We start from the raw sequence: 19153 nt of genomic DNA, 5'->3' as shown, positions 1-19153 counted from the left end.
AGAGGGGCCACGGGGGACAGAGGGGCCAGGTTCCAGGCCCCTCCCAGCTCACGTCCCCTCTCTGAGCCTCAGTCTCCCACGTGTAAGCCAACCCGTAGGCTGCCCTCAAGGAACCTTCCAGATCTGAAGATCGAAGTCCAGGGCCTCCACCGTCCAGCCTCCTGGACCAGGGGACAGCCCCGGCCACCCCATGGCAGGCACGGTGACTTGCAAGCCTTCATTTCCTCACCTCCAAAATCTAGAGGCCAACCTCTGGCCTATAAAGAGGCCGTAAGATTAGAATAACTAAAGCTCTGGGCGCGTCTAGCAGGACACGGGCACACGACTCACTACTGTTTCCAGGAGACAAACACCTCGTGAGACACTCCACACTGTGGTCACAGCAGGGGAACGGAGGCCCCGACTCTCATCCAAAAGACCCACTGTAACAGGCAGCCTCTGGGGCGGAGTCCCAGGGCCATCCTCGCATGAATCCTGGGGCCCACAGAGAGATGCAACCTGTCCATGAGTTCAAATCCTCCTACCCCCACTCCCAGCTGTGTGACTGCAGGCAAGTCGAAAAGCCTCTCTGGGCCTCCAATTCTCCTCTATAAAGCTGGAAGAGCAACGGCAGCTTTGCTGTCCTACTAGACCCGGGCAAAGATGCTGACGCCAGGGTGTCAAACTCCCCGCTTGACACTTTAAGGTACCAAGCAAAGAACGCAAGATTTAGATTTGAGGTCATCTCTCTAAGATGGCCACCTCCTGCCCGAGACCCAAACTGCTCAAAGCCACGGTGATGCAGGAGCCTGGCTCTGAGAAGCAAGGGCCGCGCCCTCTGCTGCTGATCAACGGCAGCTCCAGAGCGGACCTGCCGAGGGGAAGGCCACGGGCTCCGGAAGGGAAGGCAGAGCCTTGTGGCTCTGAACTCACCGGCCTGCTTCGCCCCTCGGGTCTGGCCCTGGACCCCGGGGCAGGGGCGGCTGGACCAGGCCTGCTCACCACTCGGCCCAGGCGGAGTGAGGACCGGCCTGGCCACAGGCCCACCCTCCCCAGAGGCCCCCAAGTGACGAAACCTTTCCAACGTCCATCTGGGTATGAAGGGCCAGGCCAACTGGCCGGGGCCTGGCAGGGGATGGCGACGTAATGGGACACCAGGGTGGGTCAGTCTGTCACCCCAGGTGGGGCCGGGGAATGAGCTCACAGCACCGAGTGACTTGTGCAAGGGGCACTTGGCTGAGCTGCGTGCCTGGTGACACCAGGTCAGGGACATGCCTGGGGCCACAGGGTGGGGATGTGGTGTGTGGCTTCCTTTCACCCTCAGGGCACTAGGGACACCCTCCTGGGCCACTGGGCTGTTTGGACCCCTGAGAACTGGCAACAGGTGGACAAGCCAGGAGGCCAGGGCAGGAGGAAGACAGTGCAGAGGGGAGGCTGGTGGCCCCAAGGGTAGGTCCTCCCTGGCTCTCTGGGCTCCCTCCCCGGCCTCTCCCCACCCTGTCACTGAGCGCCTTCCAAGGGCACTGACCCCAAGGGAGGCCTCTGGGGACCTTGGAGTTGTGGGAGGGACAGATGGTCCTGCCCATGGGCAGCAGCTGCCCAGCTCCCAGGAGGGAGCTCTCTGGGTCAGGCCGGCTCTAGTGAGCGTGCACTGCTTCTGGCACTGTGAGTGTGCATGTGTGTGTTTGCACATGAGCACGCTGGGGACATAAGCAGGACACTGGAGAGGCTCCTGGGCTGCGAAGGGACAGCTGGGGAGGGGGTGAGGGAGGAAGTCCCAGGCGGAGGCAGGCTGTGCCTTTCTGAACTGTACAGCACTCACTGATGTCACCAGCACCCAGCATGCTCCAAGGGACTCGAGCCAGTCAGACGACGTGCCCTGGGAGTGTGGCAGCCAGAGAGGACTTGGCTTTCTGCAGCCACACCCAGAGGCCACCGGAGCCCGGCTCTGAGCCAGGTCACACCAGGGGAAAGCCACATTTCCCCGAGCACCACCGGGCTCAGGAGGTCCGGGCTAGGTTATGTCAGGGGTAAGCGAAGGCCGGAGGCCGCAGGGTTTCCAGAGCACATTGTTGCAGCCACCAGATAAAGACAAAGAACTGTCCTTTCTAGATCTTTCTTTGAGATGGAGTTTTCAAGCTGTAGAACCTCTGCATCACAATCTCCTTGAGAGGTGTGTGGAAAGCACAGGGATCGAACCCAGAGACACTCAACCCCTGAGCCCCAACCCCAGGCCTTTTTTATATTTTATTTAGAAACGGGGTCTCACTGAGTAACTCAGGGCCTCACCAAGTTGCTGAGGCTGGCTTTGAACTCTCGATCCTCCTGTCTCAGCCTCCCAAGTCACTGGGATGGCAGGCGTGTGCCACCTGCCTGGCTGGAATGTTTTTAAATGATGAGGAATCACAGAGGTTGCAGCTCCCTGGCAGCGGGGAAGAGCAAAGAGCCTAGCAGGAGCCTGCCCTGCGGGGACAGAGCCGTCCTGGGCCTTGCAGGCTGCCCAAGGCTTCCTGCACTTCCTTATTAGCTTTGAGACCAAAGGCTGGGGAGGTCTTGCCTTGGCAGCCCAGCTGCACTCCCTGAGAACCCACGTGGCATCTTCAGCCTGATCATTTGTTCTCGCTTGTCACCACACGTGTCTTCTTGTTATATGGTGGCTCAGAGAAACCTGTCTTCTCTTGAAGGGAAACATGGAATCGGGAACCCACCTCCTCCTGGAAGCTGGCCTGGATTGCTCCTCGTTGGTCTTTCCGCCTTCCTACCATCAACAGGCAAGCCCTCCTGCCGTGTCCCCAACACTGGCCCGTCTCTTGCCTTACAAAGTCATGTTGCATTAAGAGTTGTAAAGCACAGTGTTTTGGGGGAGTTGGAGGGAGGGACTGGGGATTGAACTTGGGGCACTGGACCACTGAGCCCCATCCCCAGCCCTTTTTTGTATTTTATGTAGAGACAGGGTCTCACTGTGTTGCTTAGCGCCTCACTTTTGCTGAGGCTGGCTTTGAACTCACCATCCTCCTGCCTCAGCCTCCCAAGAGGCTGGGATTACAGGTGTGTGTCACTGCGCTCGATGGAACAGTGTTTTTTTAATGTAGTGTTTTCCCCTTAACTTTAAAAAACAAAAAAGAAAATCTGAGAACCAGGGAAAAAAAATAGAGGGGTATCCCATCCCTCAAGGGCTGTATTAATGCTCATATTTCTGTTCCCTTCAGTCTTTTCCAGACCTATTTTTTTTATTGTGAAGATTTTTACTGCATTTGTGATTTTGTATCCTGCTTTAATATTTTTATTTATTACCATTGCTGTTATTATTATTACTATTATCATCATCATCATCATCATCATTTATTTATTTATTTATTTATTGGGTACCAGGGATTGACTCCAGGAACACTTTACCACTGAGCTACATCTCCAATCCTTTTTTAGTTTTTATTTTATTTTAAAATAAATACTACTTAAAATCGCCCAGGTGGCCTAGAACTTGCGCTCCTCCTGCCCCGGCTTCCCCGGCCTGGCGTGCACCTCCTACCTGGCTGCCTTGAACACTTTTTAAGTTGCCTTCCAGCTCTCTGATACCATGAGACTGTTGTATTTTTACTTGTATGTAGATTATATATATTCCCTCCCCGCGGGAGGTCAACGGAACTGGAATTTCTGAGTCAGGCATGGCCGTGTGCACTTATGATCTCAGCTACTCCAGAGGCTTGAGGCAGAAGGGTCTCAAGTTCAAGGCCAGCCTCAGCAACTCAGTGAGACCTTGTCTCAAAATACAATAAGAAGGGCTGGGGGTGAAGCTCAGTGGTAGAGCACCCGTGGGTTCCACCCCAGTGCTCTACACACACACACACACACACACACACACACACACACACACACACACACACGAGAAACGAGAACTTCTCCTTAACGCAGGCCATAGGAACTTGAATCTTCCCCCATCTTTTGAGGACACAAAGACACGTCCAACCTACCCAGGTGTGACGGCAGGTCACCAGACCCTCCTCATTCCAGAGGGTCTTGCCCCACTCCCCTGAGGGAGCCATGCTGGAAGTCTGAACGCACAGGCCTCGCTGGGTGCCCACCCGCCACTCTCCACGGTGCCCACACACCAGAGTCTCCGTGAGCCCCAAAGGACAGGTTCAGAGGCCTCCAGAGAGTGGGGCACAGCGAGGCCCTGCGGGGGGACCTGAGAGGGCTGAGGCTCCGCGCCCTTTCCCCAGACCTCGCCTGTGCGCCTCCCCTCCTTCCCAATGTCCCCTAAGCCAGCACCCACGCCCCCGGAGTCCTGCGAGCTTCCCCAGCAATCTGATGACCTGCAGGGGGGGCTGTGGGACCCCGATCAGGAGTTGGTTGGTCAGAAGCACACGTAGAACCACCTGGGACTTATGACTGGCATCTGAGGGGAGGGGTCAGTCTTGGGCACGAAGCCCTCAGCCTGTGGAGTCCGCCGCTACCTCCAGATAGATGCATCAACACTGAACTGTGTTACAGGACACCCCGCTGGGGTCCACGACCGACACCGAGGTCACAGGGGGGACCTGGGCCTCAAGGATGCAGGAGGAGAAACTGATTTTGGTTTTGAGCTGATTCTTCTCCACACCCCTCCCCCACCTCCACGCAGCATAGCCCCTGCCCACCAAGGCCCCAGGGGACACCCAATCAAAGGAGAAGGACACGCTCCACAGGCCGTGGCTCCTGCCAGGCTTGGGGACTGCTGGAAATTCTCCCAGTGACCTCAGGCCTGTGGCTTCCCGAGCAGAGAGCGGGAGGCCCCAGGAGGCTCCAGGGCCCTCAGTGGGCTGGGCTCCCTCACTTGAAAGGAGGCCACAGCATGGCCTTGTCGACCTCCCAGACACTGGGAAATGACAAAGCCAGCCGCCTGGCGAAGCCTGCTGGAACTAAGACCGCTGCTCACTTAGGAGGGGACTGGTTATTAAGGTGGCAGAGGCTGCCGGCCAGGAGCTGGACTGGGCTCTGGCCCGGAAAACACTGACCTGTAACCCCGAGAAGGTCCCGAGTCAGCCAGGGGCCCCGCAGTCTGCACAGATGGAATGATCATGGCTCTCCCGGTGTCCTGGGTCTGCCAGCTCAGAGCAGACGACCCAGAAATTAGCAAGGAAGCAAGGGTAGGAGCAGGTGGCAAGACTGGATTCATGTAGCCCTGAGCCGCCTCTGTCCGCTGTGTGCTCTTGAAAGAATTTCTTAACCTCTCTGTGCACTGATGACGCCCTGTCCTGAGGCTCACCCAACAGAAGGCAGACCCTTGGTTCCCAGGGTGTGGACCTGCCTGAGGTCAGGTCCCACCCCAGGAAGCCCAAGCAGGCAAGGTCACTGCCTCCCCCCTGAGCTGGCACTCCAGCCACACCCAGGAAGAGCCTGGCACGGGTCCAACACTGAGCTGTTGGAGGGCTCCACACAACCCAGGGTCTGGGACGGGGACTGCTGTCTTGGGCTCAGCTTCTGAGGAAGAGAATCTGACCTCGGCCCCGATGTACCTCCCAACGGCAAGGGACCGCCAGGAAACACACTGTCTGGGGCGGCAGGCGTGGAGGCAGAGGACTGGACAGAAAGGACTAGGCTTCTGCAAATGTGCCCTGCTCCTCGGGTCCCACCTGCAAGCCCGAAGCAGGAGGAGACAACAGGAGGTCCCAGGAGAAAGGACAGACCCCAGGTTGCAAGGCAGCCCTACCACACCACAGAGCTGCCTGAGGGACCTTGGCCAGAGGCGCTAGTGAGGGTCCAGCCTGTGCCCAAACCTGCCAAGTTCTTCATACTTCATCCTCACCCCAACCCCAAGAGCTAGGAATGGTGATCCCCTAAGGAGCTGAGGGTCAAGTGACTTTCCCAAGGTCACTCAGCTAGGATGACACACAGGTCTGGAGATTAACATGAAGGAGTCGGAGACCAAGAGCCGTGAACCTCCCTAGCTTGGCTGGGCCCTTGCTCTGAAAACCCGCGGGGCCAGGACGTCAGGCACCGCCCCTCCAACGGCCTCGCTTTTATACCCATCACAACAGCCCTGTCGGGGCCGCCTCCAAAGCGCACACCAAACCCCACCATTTCAGTCCAGGCTTCCCGCCCCCCAGCCGCCAGCCCCTCTGCCCTGGCCACCGAAGCCCCTAGCTGGTCTCCTCCTGCAGCCCCGCCTGTCCCCCACCATCCTCTACCTGGAGCCCAGAGTAAAATCAAATCAGGCCTCATCCATCCCTGCTTGAGACTCTCCAAAGGCTCCCAGTGGCTTTTAAAATCATTTTGAGCTCCCAACCTGCAGCCTCTGAGGCCCCCTGTGGTCCCCAGACAGGCCTCCCAGCCCCCCCTTCTGTCCCCCTCCCCACCCCCCACCCAATCAGCCAAGCAGTCTCCATGAGGCTCTGCAAACCTGAGAGCTCATTTCTGCTCAGCCCCCTCTGCCGGGGCCATGCCTGGCTGGCTCCTTCTCCTTTTGTGGCCCTGTCCTCCCCCACGCCGCCCCCAGGCCTCTCAGGTCACCTGTTTCCTCGTCCCCAGCAGAGTGGAAGCCCCGTGAGGATGGTCTGCCCTGTTCGCTGCAGCCCCCACTGACAGCCCGGGGCACACAGTAGGTGCACAGCACATAGGTAGCTGGTAAGTAAATCCCCAGGCCCACCTGGTTCCGGAAGATCAAGGCCACCACGCCACCAATGAGCTCCATGATGAGGCAGATGCCAAGGATGTACATGAACTGGAAGACAAAATTCAGAGACTCACCTGGGGCGGGCAGGGGACGTGCGTGGGGCTCAGCTTCTTCTGCTCCGAGAGCAAGCAGATCAACAGGGAGTGTCACCTGTGGCAGCTCCGGGGCTCCCTGGCCTTGGCCTTTCCTCCCGGGAGAACCCGGGACCCGCTCAGCTGTGCCCGGGAGGCCCGTCTGGGGCCAGGAGGCAGGAAGACTGACTCAGCTGCCCCAAGCAGGCTGTCACCCCCTTTGGCCCCACGGTCCTCACCGGGATCTCGGTGGTCTAGGAAGCTGGGCTCACTCCAGCTCGGCCACAGGGAACAGCCGTGGCCCCACGGGCGGGCTGGGACAGTGTTTCCCACTCCCACAAGGACCCCTCAGAAGGGGCTTCCCAATCCACCCAGAGTGGCGAGGGGTCACCTGGTGCTACCCCTTCAGCGGAGAACAGGCCACCTCCAGCTGATGCCAGCACCTCCAGCCTCGGGCCGGACCAGCCCCTCTGTGTGGGACGGGAAGCCTCCCAGAGGAGGCCCGGACACTCGGGAGGGTGGAGCAGTGGATCTGCTACGGGATGATAGGAATTGTGATCCCCCAAGGAAGCTGGTCCCCACCCTTGGTACAGGGATTCAGGTGGGGCTGACTCCACCCCCCGCCCCTCCCCATGTGACATGACCCAAGCCAGGCCACCAGAGCCTGAGAGTCAGCCAGGAGAGATGCCTGGGATCCAGCACTCTAAGGACTCTGTGGCCCGAGGCTGCAGTGACCCCTACACAGAAAGCCAGAGGACAGCACTAGGCAGGAGCTGTCCCCTGGGAGGTGGCCAGAGAGATGGCCCAGCCCTACCCAGGGGCACCGCTAACCCCCCCCCAGCGTGGTCTGCGGGTCGCATGAGCTGATGCTCCTGTCTGGCTTTGCCTGTTGTCCCCTGAGTGTGGCTTCTCCTACTGCAACTGAGGTCGAGGGGAACACTTCAAGGAGCAGGAACAGTATTCAGATCAGCTTTTATAAGCACACGGCGTGGCCCGGGCTCTCCTGGACACCACGTCCTGTGGGCTAGCCCAGGGGGTCCTCAGGAGAAGCCGCTTTGTGGTGTGGACTGAGGAAACCAAGCTGCGCCAGGGTTGGGGGTGTCTCCTGGGCTTTCCTGGAGACCCCAGGGACCCCCCAGCACCACCTGCCAGCAGAGGCCAGGCTCACTCACCGCCTGGAGAAGGTACAGGTTGTCCCGCAGGGAGGCCAGCACGCCGATGAAGGAGACCAGGAACATGACGACCCCCAGGAGGATGAGGATGATGGCGGGCGCCAGGAAGGCGCTCTCCAGGGTCTTGTACTTCTGCCGCTCGACCTCGGCGTAGATCCCCACAGACAGCACCAGGGCCCCGATGAGCTGGAGCAGAAGGCAGGGAATGAGCTGGCCCGGGGTCACGCCTGCAATCCCAGAGGCTCAGGGGGCTGAGGCAGGAGGGTCTCAAGTTCAGAGCCAGCCTCAGCAACTCAGGGAGACCCTGGGCAACTTTAGAGACCCTGTCTCTAAATTAAATTTTTTTAAAATAAATATTGTGTGTGTGAGTGTGTGGGTATGTGGGTGTGGGTGTGTGTGTGGGAGGGCTGGGGTGTGGCTCAGTAGTTAAGCACCCCTGGATTCAATCCCCAGGACCAAAAACAAAAAAAAGAAGTCAGGGAGGGAGCTAGGTGTAGTGGCGCAGGCCTGTCATCCCAGCGGCTCGGGAGGCTGAGGCAGGAGGATCACAGGTTCAAAGCCAGCCTCAGCAAAAACGAGGTGCTAAGCAGCTCAGCGAGACCCTGTCTCTAAATAAATACAGAAGAGGGCCGGGGATGTGGCTCAGTGGTCGAGGGCCCCTGAGTTCAATCCCCAGTACCTGTCCCCCACCCCAAAAAAAGAAAGAAGTCAGGGAGGGAGGGAGGGAGGGAGGGAGAGGGAGAGGGGCTGACCTTCCCATGAAGAGCCCATCCAGGGCTGTGGTACCTGCCACTGGGAGGCTTCCCCTAGGCGACACCATTATGGGCTGAACTGGGATTCCCCAGATCCCTCTGCTGAAGAGCCTTAGACTGTGACTGGAGATTTGCCTTTAAACTGGTGATTAAGTTACAGCGAGGTCATGGGGTGGCCCCACCCAACACGCCCAGTGTCCTTTTACGCAGAGGTTGTGGTACAAACCCACAGATCATGGGAAGACACAGGAAGAGTCGCTACACATCACAGGGAGGACCCCAAGGAAACCAGCCCTGTCCACACCTTGACCTGGGACTTCTGACCTCCAGACGGCTGGGAAACCAAGTCTGAGGGACTTAATGGTGGTCCTGGACGCTACGGCAGCCCTGGAGGTTAGGGTCAGGGTTAGGGTATCGAAGGGGAAACATAAGGAATTTACTTTCAGGATGACCAGAAGGAAGGCTGAAGGTTGAAACGAGGAATTTTGAGGGGATTTTAAAATAAGTCCCTTGTTATCAAGTTTTCTGATAACGGAGAGATGATCCACGCTGTTACTACACACACTGTCATTCACCATCAGGAAAACCCAAGCTCCTCGCTGCTGTCAAACACACCTTATGTGCTCACCCCAGGGCCTTTGCACAGGTAGTTCCCACTACCTGAAATGCGCTTTCTCCTGACACCCACATGGCTCAAGCCCCATGTCCTTCCATCTTTGCTCAACGGTCACCGGCTCACTGAGGCCTTCTGGACACCTTATTTAGAAGTGGAAAGTCCCTCCCCATGAAATCCCTTTTTTCCGGTTTCATTTCCCTCCTTTGTATTTATCAGTATTTAACATACAACATCATTTCCTTTATTTTTATTTACTTATTTATTTTTGTCCTCTCCACCAGAACATAAGCTCCATGGCAAGGAGGCTTTTTTTTTTTTTTTAATTGTTCCAGTACCCTGACATTCCTGACACTGGCAAAGTACAACAGATATTTATCATCAAGGACTTGTATGAACCAGAGCTGGGCTTTCCCACCCACTCTCGGGTTTGAGTCAGACCCTATTTACCCAATCTCCTTCCTGTCCAAGGATCCTGACTTTCCAGAGGATGGGGGAAATCAGATGACTGGATTCTCCACTGAGCTCAAGGCCTCATGGGAGAGTAACCAGAAGCCTTGGTGTTATCAGTGAAGGTCTGAGTGTAGGAGGTGAGGGACACACAGAGGCGGCATTGACAAGATGTGCCAAGGCCATAGCTTTTCCAGTGTCACCATCCAGCCGCTGAGAGGCTGCCTAAGCTGACTCACGGGGGTAGATGTAACAGGTCCCCTGCTGAGCGTCACATCCCCTCAGTAGATCCCTTGGCCTCCTTCTGCACAGGCCAAGGTTATCCTGACTGGAAGGGCCTACTTCCTCCCAGGTTTTGACAAGCCCCAAGGATGCCAGAGTCACACAAAGAGGGCTTCCGACGGAGACAAGCCACTGAGGGTTACCAGGAAACCCCCCCTCCTGGGCCCAGCACCCTGCGGTAGTTCATGGCCAGGTGTCTGCCTGTTGACTCGGAAAGGTAATCCCCGCGGAGGACTCTCGAGGCCTCTCTCTACGGCACGGTCACTCATGCTCCAAAACCCAGAACATGCCGGGTGCGGGGGGCGCACGCCTATAATCCCAGCAGCTCAGGAGGCTGAGGCAGGAGGATGGAGAGTTCAAAGCCAGCCTCAGCAGCTTATTGAGGCCCCAAGCAACTCAGCGAGACCCTGTCTCTAAATAAAATCTAAAAAGGGCTGGGGACATGGCTCAGCAGTTGAGTGCCCCTGGGTTCAATCCCTGGTGCAAAAAAAAAAAAAAAACCCAGAACGTGGTAAAAACCATGGTTCAAGGCCGGCCTTGGCCCCACAGGTCCTCCGAGAATGACAGCAAGCAGACTTCAAAAGGCCAGATCCCTGGTTCCAAGTGACCCTCGTGACGAGGAATCACTTCCTAAACCCTAACCTGAGTACACAAAGGGCCCAGAGACCTGCCACCAAGGACCCCAGGTCCCCACGGAACATCCCACGGAGCCTGAAGCCCCCGAGCCCAGGCGTGGAACAAGGCAGACACCTAAAGGCCCCGCCTTCTGAGGGTTGGCCGAGGGGGGTCCCTCCATCTGGATGAAAAGTGGGACTGTCCCCTGCCCCGACACCACACAAAGCTTCCATCCTAACACCTCCAGATCGACCCCCTTCCCAGGGACCTGTTTCCTGTTGCAGAAAGGGTCCCTCTTCCCCAGCAGAACGAGGACATCTGACACCTCCCCCATCCCCCATCGGTCCCCTTCCTGCCCGGTCCTGTCCCTGCCGTGAGGTGCCCAGTGCTGGAAACCATCCCCAGCGCCAGGAGGGCATCGGGGCCACCTTCCAATCCTGCAGGCTCCCCAGGGACCGGCCCCTCCAGACAGCTTTGCGGGCAGGAAACTCACCCCACCTCCTGGTCTGATCCCACCCCTGTCAGGGAGCACCGCGTTTCCTTGCTAGTTTGCCTGGTGACACTTCCAGACCACGGAAGCCACCGGAAAGGCTCCCAGGGCACATGCTAAGACCTCCCCTCCGTGCACGGAGCTGTCACCAGCCCGCTCCTCCTGTCCTGCAGGCAAACCCCACGTGGCAAACCCCCACACAGCAGGGTCCATCCAGGATCCTTGTCCACACAGTGCTTCAGGGACAGAGGGATGGAGAGGGGCCCGCAGAACCTTCCCAAGAACTTCAAAGTTTCCAAATGATATTTACATCTCTAGTGACACCACTTTATCCATCAGAGTACAGAATCACTGGCCCCAGGCAGCAAGATCCCTGTTCCTGCTAATTATAGCCCTTCCCCAGGATCAGCCCCAGCCCAGCCAGGAAGCAGAGGGCCCAGCTGTCAATCAGGATGGTTTCGGCTAAACAAGGCTGTGGTGGGGCCACGACGGAAGGGTGCCCTACACAGGCCAGGGGCCCCGCCCAGAGCTGAGGCTGGCAACCTTGCAGCATCTCCAGCAGGCGGTAGGGGAGCCCGCCATCCAGCCACCCAGACCCAGAGTTCCCCCGAGTCCAGGAGCTCAGCCGCCTCCTCTGCAGGGAGAGGCCGAACCCCAGGCAGCCGCTGGGAAGCAGGAGGCCCCAGGATGCATCCCGGCACCTGGTGTCCTTCAGGAAACATCTGGTCACCGTCCGGCTGGCTCAGCCCCAGCTGGAGCAAGTCAACACTTAGAGGAGAACTGGTGGGTCCATTTTTACTCCTAAAGGGATAAATCAGGCTGTGTATGAGGCTCCATGGGGTTACACCGAGTCAGACAGAGGCCAGACTGAGGCCAGGACAGCGGCAGCTGGAGACATGCTGGGGTGGATGCAAGGAGGCCTGGACAGGGGTCAGAAAAGCCAGGAGCGGGGCTGCACGCTGTCATCCCAGCAGCCTGGGAGGCTGAGGCAGGAGGACCAAGAGTTCAAGGCCAGCCTCAGCAATAGTGAGGCACTAAGCAATTCAGTGAGGCCCTGTCTCCAAATAAAATACAAAACAGCGCTGGGGTGTGGCTCAGGGGTCAGCGCCCCTGGTTCAATCCCCGGCACTGAAAAACAAAGTAAGTAAATAAAGGAGCTAAAGAAAAACTAACCTCTGCCACAGCCTGGATCTTAAGTGTCCTACAAAGGCCCACGGCACAGGCTTCTCCCCACATGGCCCTACGGGAAGTGGTGGGGCCCAGGGAGAGGTCTTCAGGTCACTAGGGACATCCCTTGAAGGGAGTGATGGGCACTAGCCCTGCTTCTCCATCTTTTTTTGCTTCCCTGAACACAGGGTGAGAGGTTCTGCTCTGTCACACGCTGCCCCCACAATGTGCCGCCTCACCACAGGCCCCAAAGCAACTGGCACAGTAGGTCATGGACGAGAACCTCCAAAAATGTGAGTTGGAATAAACCTTTCCTCTTGATAAGTTGGTGACCTTAACTGTTTGTTACAGTAACAGAAAAATGACTAACGTAACCTCTGACGGCAATGTTCCTTTCTATGTGAATGTAGGCCACAAATGGAGGTAGTTAACAGACCTGCAACGGTCACCAGTAGCAATCACATTGCCATCCTTACAAGTACTTTAAAATATTGTCAGGTGTGGTGGCGCACGCCTGTAATCCCAGTGGCTCAGGAGGCTGAGACAAGAGGATCGTGAGTTCAAAGCCAGCCTCAGCAACTTAGTGAGGCACTAAGCAACTCAGTGAGACCCTGTCTCTAAAAAAATATTTTAAAAGGGCTGGGGATGTGGCTCAAAAGTTAAACGCCCTGGGTTCAATCCCCAGTACTATGTATCAGTCATGTGTGTACATATATTTATATCATGTATATTAATTCAAAATTACAGTAGTATTAGACTCACTGCTAAATCTCATGATTTAATGCTTTGGTAAAGGAGCATAATGCTACTATATCACAAATTTGGTTTTATAAAATTTTAATAATTTTATCACCATGTGATTGGTTTCTTTGTAACACTGTGCATTTCATTATATGCATATAAATATGCTGTTCTGGGGAAGGGGTCCATAGGCTTCCCCAGTTCCAAAAGTGAAGTCCCCTGGTCTGTGGGACGCCCAACAAGTCCCACTGTGGAGGCGCAGAGGGCCCTGGGGACTGACATGAAGAGTGGGAGGAGGGAGACGTCAGAACCCCCGGCTTTCCTCCTAGGAAGCCCCGAGAACTCACTCTAGAACCTTCTCAGGAAGCACTTGAGGCCCCCAAGCCATGTTGAGCCCAAGCAAAACACTTTTCAGAGTCCCAGCTTGCAAGGGGTGGGGAACTCAGAGCTGACTCCGCAGCCTGAGAGAGTGTGAATAACCTGGGGCCAGCAGGTGCCCTGCCTCTGGCCCAGAGAAACCAGCCCCTCCATCAGCCCTTCTGCCACGAGGCCAGCTCTTCCTGGCCCTGGGCCAAGCCCACTCTGCAGACAGCCACCCACGGGCTCCGCCCCTTGTGTCCTCTCTCCCTTCAAGAGGTCAGGGTGCAGGAAGGGACAGTTCCGGGCAAAGTGAGAGGCCGGAGCGGCCCTGGACCTGGGTTTACCGACTCAGTCCCCACGGCCTGGGCATGGTCTCTTGGCCTCTCTTCCACCTGTGAAGCCGGAAGGCCTGCTGCCGTCACCGGGCAATGACATCATCGTGCATCACCCTGCCAGGCCGCACTCCTCCTCACACCCAGGGAACCCGATTTCACTTCCCAGAGCAGAGACTGTGCAACCCGGAGCCCGTGAGAGCCAGGTCCAGGATTCCAGAACCCGACCAGTCTTCTGGCCTGTCACTGAAGTCCCCAGATGGAGAGACCTGGGGTGAAACAGCTTTGCAAAATGCAAAGATGCCAATAGAAATGTCTGTGACCATGGCAATGCCTAACATGGTAGCCGCCAGCCATTGGTGCCTAGCGAGCTCCTGGAATGTGGCTCAGGTGCCTGAGGAACTGAGTCTGTCATTTTTTTTTTTTCTTTAAGAGATGAGGTCATGCCTTGTTGCCCAGACTCACCCCAAACTTCTGGGCTCAAGAGATCCTCCTGCCTCAGCCTCCCAAGTAGCTGGGAGTATGGCACCCGCCACTGCACTCCAGCCTGGATTTGTCATTTTCTTTCATTTTCATCCCATTTCAGTTTGGTCACATGTAGCTGGTGGCCACTACCGGGTAGCTTACCTAGAGTATCTGCACTGGAGGTTGAGCCTCACCACTCCCACGTGGCTCCTTTGGGAAAGCAGAGAAGGATCACGTGCCCAGTCAGCCTTCTGCTACCTGATTGGACAGCATGTACCCGCTTCCTGCAGGAGGAAACCATCTCTTCTCCCCTTTTCCAGCAGAGCTCTGTCCCCAGGGAAAGCAAGACAACCAGATCTAGGGGATCAGGGCAGTGCCCCAACCCAAACTGAGACAGGGCCACTCTGTTGCCCCGAGAAGGTACCTGCCCACCTTCAGGACCACCACAGAGTATCCTAAGCTCTACAGACCTGGACCTCGGGCCTCCTGAGCAGGTTCCAGCCCTACTCCAAGCAGCCTGTGCTTAAGGATCTGGCTCCTCTCCAGCGCCAACCTACAGCCAGTCCTTGAGAGAGCAGCAGAGGCTACCTCCCCCTGCCGGGCCCCTAGACTTTGTCACTAGTACTTTGCTGCCAACTCTCTTGAGCCTGGACAGGAAGAACTTCCCCCCCTTTATAAAAACGGGACATCAAACTTGGTGCCTATAATGATGTCTGTCATCTCAGTGACTCAGGAGGCTGAGTCAGGAGGATCTCAAGTTCAAGGCCAGCCTCAGCAACTCAGCAAGGCCCTAAGCAACTTAGAAAGATCCTGTCTCAAAATAAAAAGTAAAAATGGCTGGGGATGTGGCTCAGCAATAAAGCACCCCTGGGTTCAACCCCCAGTACCAAAAAATAAATAAAAGCTGGACTTGATTGTTCCTGGACACATCCTCTGGCACAGGTAGCTTCTGTGTTACTTTTCATCATGTCTGGTACCATTGATCAGCCAGCCTTCCTGTCCCCACTGATCTGCTGTGACCCCACTGCCATTCCCTAAGTCACCTCACCTGCCTGGTCTACTCTCTGCCTCTCCCACTGGTCATTCTGTTGTTCTTAAACAAAACTCCCTGCTGTGACTGTAGCTTTATAACCTTGGCATCTCGGAGGCAGAGTCCCCCACTTCCTGACTTTTTCCTGGATATTCTTGGATCTGGACTCTTTCATCATATCAACCTCTGTGAATAAAAGAAGGGATGTTGAACACTGTGATCCAGGCCTGTCATCCCACAGACTCGGGAGGCTGAGGCAGGAGGATCAGAAGTTCAAAGCCAGCCTCAGCAACAGCAAGGCGCTAAGCAACTCAGTGAGAGCCTGTCTCTCAATAAAATACAGAATAGGGTTGGGGAGGGGGCTCAGTGGTCGAGGGCCCCTGAGTTCAATCCCCAGCACCAAAAAAAAAAAACCCAAGTGGGAGGGGGCACTGACTGGGACTTCACTGAATCTATAGACCCCGTTGGGGAGAAGCGACATTTTGGATCCTCTCAGGCCTTCTGGCCCATGAGCAAGGCCTATGGCTCCTAGGCATGTCCTCTTTGTGTCCGTCTTCAGTAATAAGGCCCACCTACCTCCCCGCTCACCCCTGCTGGCTGGCAGAGCTGGACAAGGCCTTGCAGGGTGGAGCCAGCCCCTGGGGAACCCCGTCCTCGGAACACAGGCCCATCCAGGAAGCAGAGTGGGCACCGCAGCCGCTGTGCTAACCCCCCCATCAGCAGAAACTTGATTTAAAAGACTCCTCCGCACGTAGCACATTCCAGGCGGGGACGGAGCTAACTGGAAGCTCTGCCGGCCCTGGTTATGCATCCAGCCAGGGCAGAGTGGGCTTTCCAATCAAGAACAGCCACAGCCACGAAGCACAGGGCCTGAGCTGGCCCAGCCCGGCTCCTTCTTGGGCAGCAGAGCTGGGGGCAGGTGGGTGGGCGTGGCCTAAGAAGTAACTGACCAGGACACTCTGAGGCCAGATGCAAGGAAATTCCATCCTCTGGGGATGTCAGAGGAGGCCCTGGGGTGAGAGTGGGGTGCACCGAGGCTCCTTCACGCTCCTCGGCCTGCTGTGGGCTCAGGGACCGGCCCGTGTTTCTGTGGGACGAATAAACGTGAGAAATGATATTGTTTCAGCCGCCTCTAAGCCCAAAGAAGGAGCTCGTGGTGACTCTCCTGGAACACGGCCCTGGGAGCTGAGGGCTAAGGGTGACTCATGTTGAGTCTGAAAACCATGGAGACGGCCGCGGGAAAGAGGGGAGTCAAGAACAAGGCCCCTCCACCCACACCTCCTCCCGGGTTCCTTTCCTCCCCAGACCTGTCTGTCTTGCCACCCATGAGTCTGAACCGTGAGACCCAGAGCCTGCCTCAGGGGGGCTGTGTCCCCACCGTCCACAGCTAATGGGGTCAGCAGAGGATCTGTCCTGGCTCAGGCCTGCAGGGCCCAGGCCAGTGGACTCACTGGCCAGAGGCCAACCAGCGCAGAAGACAGCGTTCTAGGTGCACCCTAGATGACTGACCACGGGATAGGATCCCCAGCTCAGGCCACCTCCAGCAGCACCCCAGGCAGAGAGGTGGAGCTCTGAGGGGAGGGACGGGGAATGGAGTTCTAGAGAAATGGGCTTGGGGACCCTGGGATGCAGAGCTATGTGGGGAGGGGCTGCTCCCAGCTGGGGTCAGCACTTGGGTACACCCCTCTGCCACCCCACTGCGGGCCAGCCCTCCCCTGTCTTCCTGGGGCCCAGGCCTGCCTTCCCCTGCAGACCCCGGCGCCCACGCCCAGGCCCGGTGCTCACTGCTGCAGCTTCCAGCAGAAGTGGACAAGACCGTCCCCACGGACCCTTTAATAGGAGATAAGGCTCACAGAGGTCACAGAATGACATCTGTCCAGTACAGAGCCCTCCAGTTCAGGTCCCAGCAGCCTTGCAGAGCCCGCACTTGGCCACCAGGGACTGGCCAGGCACCCCTTCTTTACCAGAGATGGAGCCGCCGTGGAACCCAAAGTGGGGACCAGAGGAATTTCAGGAACGGGGGAGGCGCCCCTGGGAGCTCTTGAAAGGAAGGGGGGGCGGGACAGGCGGGAAGGGAAGGAGGGACAGGAGACTCCAGCCACAGGTGCAGGGGGCTGAGGCCCCAGAGCAGGGCTGTGTGTCCTGTCGGGAGACACCCGGCTGAGCTGGCCACACATAGATTAGGGGCTCTCTCTACACAATTTTAGCACGATGGCAGGGCTTGCGGAGATGCCCTATCATTGCCGAAATCACGGCTCCTGTTTTGAATGCAAGATGCAGGGGTTTTTTGTTTTGTTTTGAAATATCTTTATTTTACTTATTTATTTTTATGTGGTGCCGAGGATCGAACCCAGGGCCTTGCACATGCTCAGCGAGCACTTTAACACTGAGCCCCAGCCCCAGCCCCAGATGCAGTTTTATGTGTAAGAAAAGAACGAACCAATGGCTTTACATGTAGGGGGGGACCTTGGCCATTCTTCCCCTCTTGGCTCAGAATGCCACGCCTCTGCCCCTTTGCTATTGGAGCTGGAAGGGACAATGGGATCACCTGTGAGGACCTAACAGAGTGCGCACTCCCAGGGCTGATTCCCAAGGCCACAGGGGAAAAGCAGGCAGCGTCGCTGGTCTGGACGGAGCACTGGGCTGGACCGTGAGGGTGCCCGACTCTGCCACCTGGACAAGCCCCTTCCCCGCGCTGGCTGAGGCGGTGCAGTCCTGATTTCCATCTGGCCCAGGGATGTCGCAGTTCTGCATGAACATAGAACCCCCAAAGGGGACAGAGACGCCCCCGCTCCCCCAGCCTCCATCATCAGGCACACACTGCCAGCACTTTGTCCCACAACAGCCCCAGAAGAAAGACTACTGTCATACAGCCAAAGGGGGCTCAACCAACCTCCAAAGCTCAACTCAAAGTCCTCCTCCCCCAGGAAGACTTCCTGGGTCACCCCTGTGATAAGGACTTCCCTCCACTTCTTTATACTTAAGAAACCAACAAGGAGAAGCACTCACTGGGGTGATATTTAAGGAGTTAACAGCTCATTCAGATATTTATTACCTGCTGCATGCAGGGCGGCCACCCAGCACACACATGCAAATTTGACCTCAACAGCTAACACGGGAGGCTGTCCCGCCTCCCGGAAGCTCGGAGGAAGTTTGGTAACTTACCACCCAGACCACACTGCTGCCACAGAAGCCACAGATTAGCTAAGCCAGGTCACGATGGCTCAATGAACCAAGACGCCCCTGAAGCAAGATGTCACACCAGAGCTCCTAGGACCCCACGGGAGCTCCTTATTTTTCTCCCCTAGTAACCTCGTGGTACTTTTGTAACTCAAACCCTTCAACACCCAACCAGACACCAGAAACCGTTTCCCCTTTAGAGCCCTTTTGGTCCATACCTCATTCAAGGTGGACCTGTTCTGAATTCCAAGCCACACTCACTGACTCAACTTACATTAAGCACCTATGAGAGACCAGGCACTGGAAATGAACTGGGGAGACCTAGTTCCTGTCCTCAAGGAGCCCAGCCTGGCAAGAGACAGCAGCACACCAAGAAACATGGCAGAAACTCTGGGGCAGATGCCAAAAAGGGTGTCGAAGGGACAGAGGAGGAGATGCTAAGTCAGACGGGCAGGATCTGGGAAGGCTTCCTGGAGGAGGAGGAGGTACTTGAACTGACTCAATTTAATGGACAAGCAGGAATTGCTCGAATGCACAAGGGATAAGGAGCCCCAGGTGCACATGAAGGTGCCACGGGGACAGATCGCAGGACTGGGGCCAAGGACAGACAGGAGGAGAGAGAGGAGGGGGCCCGGGAGGCTCTCAGAAGCCACCGGAGCCCGGTTTCATGGGTTAAGCCAAGAAGTTAGTTCATTCTTTCAACATCTGTTCACGGAGCACTTATTAGGCACCAGCCTTCTTGGAAGCCAGGGGTTCTCAAAGTTTGTGGTCTCAGAATTCCTTTCCGCACCTCAAAAATCTT

The 19153-nt window shown here is 56.8% G+C and overlaps 2 protein-coding genes across 2 annotated transcripts in view; both read right to left on the bottom strand.

Moving 5' to 3' along the window:
* Positions 1-19153, bottom strand: part of HK1 (hexokinase 1) — a 282452-nt gene that overhangs the window by 139264 nt on the left and 124035 nt on the right. The gene's annotated exons all lie outside the window — the stretch shown is intronic.
* The window catches only part of TSPAN15 (tetraspanin 15), a 39909-nt gene that overhangs the window by 7283 nt on the left and 13473 nt on the right, over positions 1-19153 (bottom strand). Inside the window, exons 2-3 of the mRNA XM_081267352.1 lie at positions 7875-8060; positions 6605-6679 (exon numbers count right to left, since the gene is read on the bottom strand). Of these exons, the coding sequence (XP_081123478.1) occupies positions 6605-6679; positions 7875-8060 (261 nt within the window). The remainder of the gene's footprint in view (positions 1-6604; positions 6680-7874; positions 8061-19153) is intronic.

This window comes from Spermophilus citellus (genome assembly GCF_964194105.1).
Source record: "Spermophilus citellus genome assembly, chromosome: 15".
In the NCBI taxonomy this organism is placed as follows: domain Eukaryota; kingdom Metazoa; phylum Chordata; class Mammalia; order Rodentia; family Sciuridae; genus Spermophilus; species Spermophilus citellus.
The sequence above is the reverse complement of the archived record's forward strand: the minus strand, read 5'-3'. Positions and strand labels throughout refer to the sequence as shown.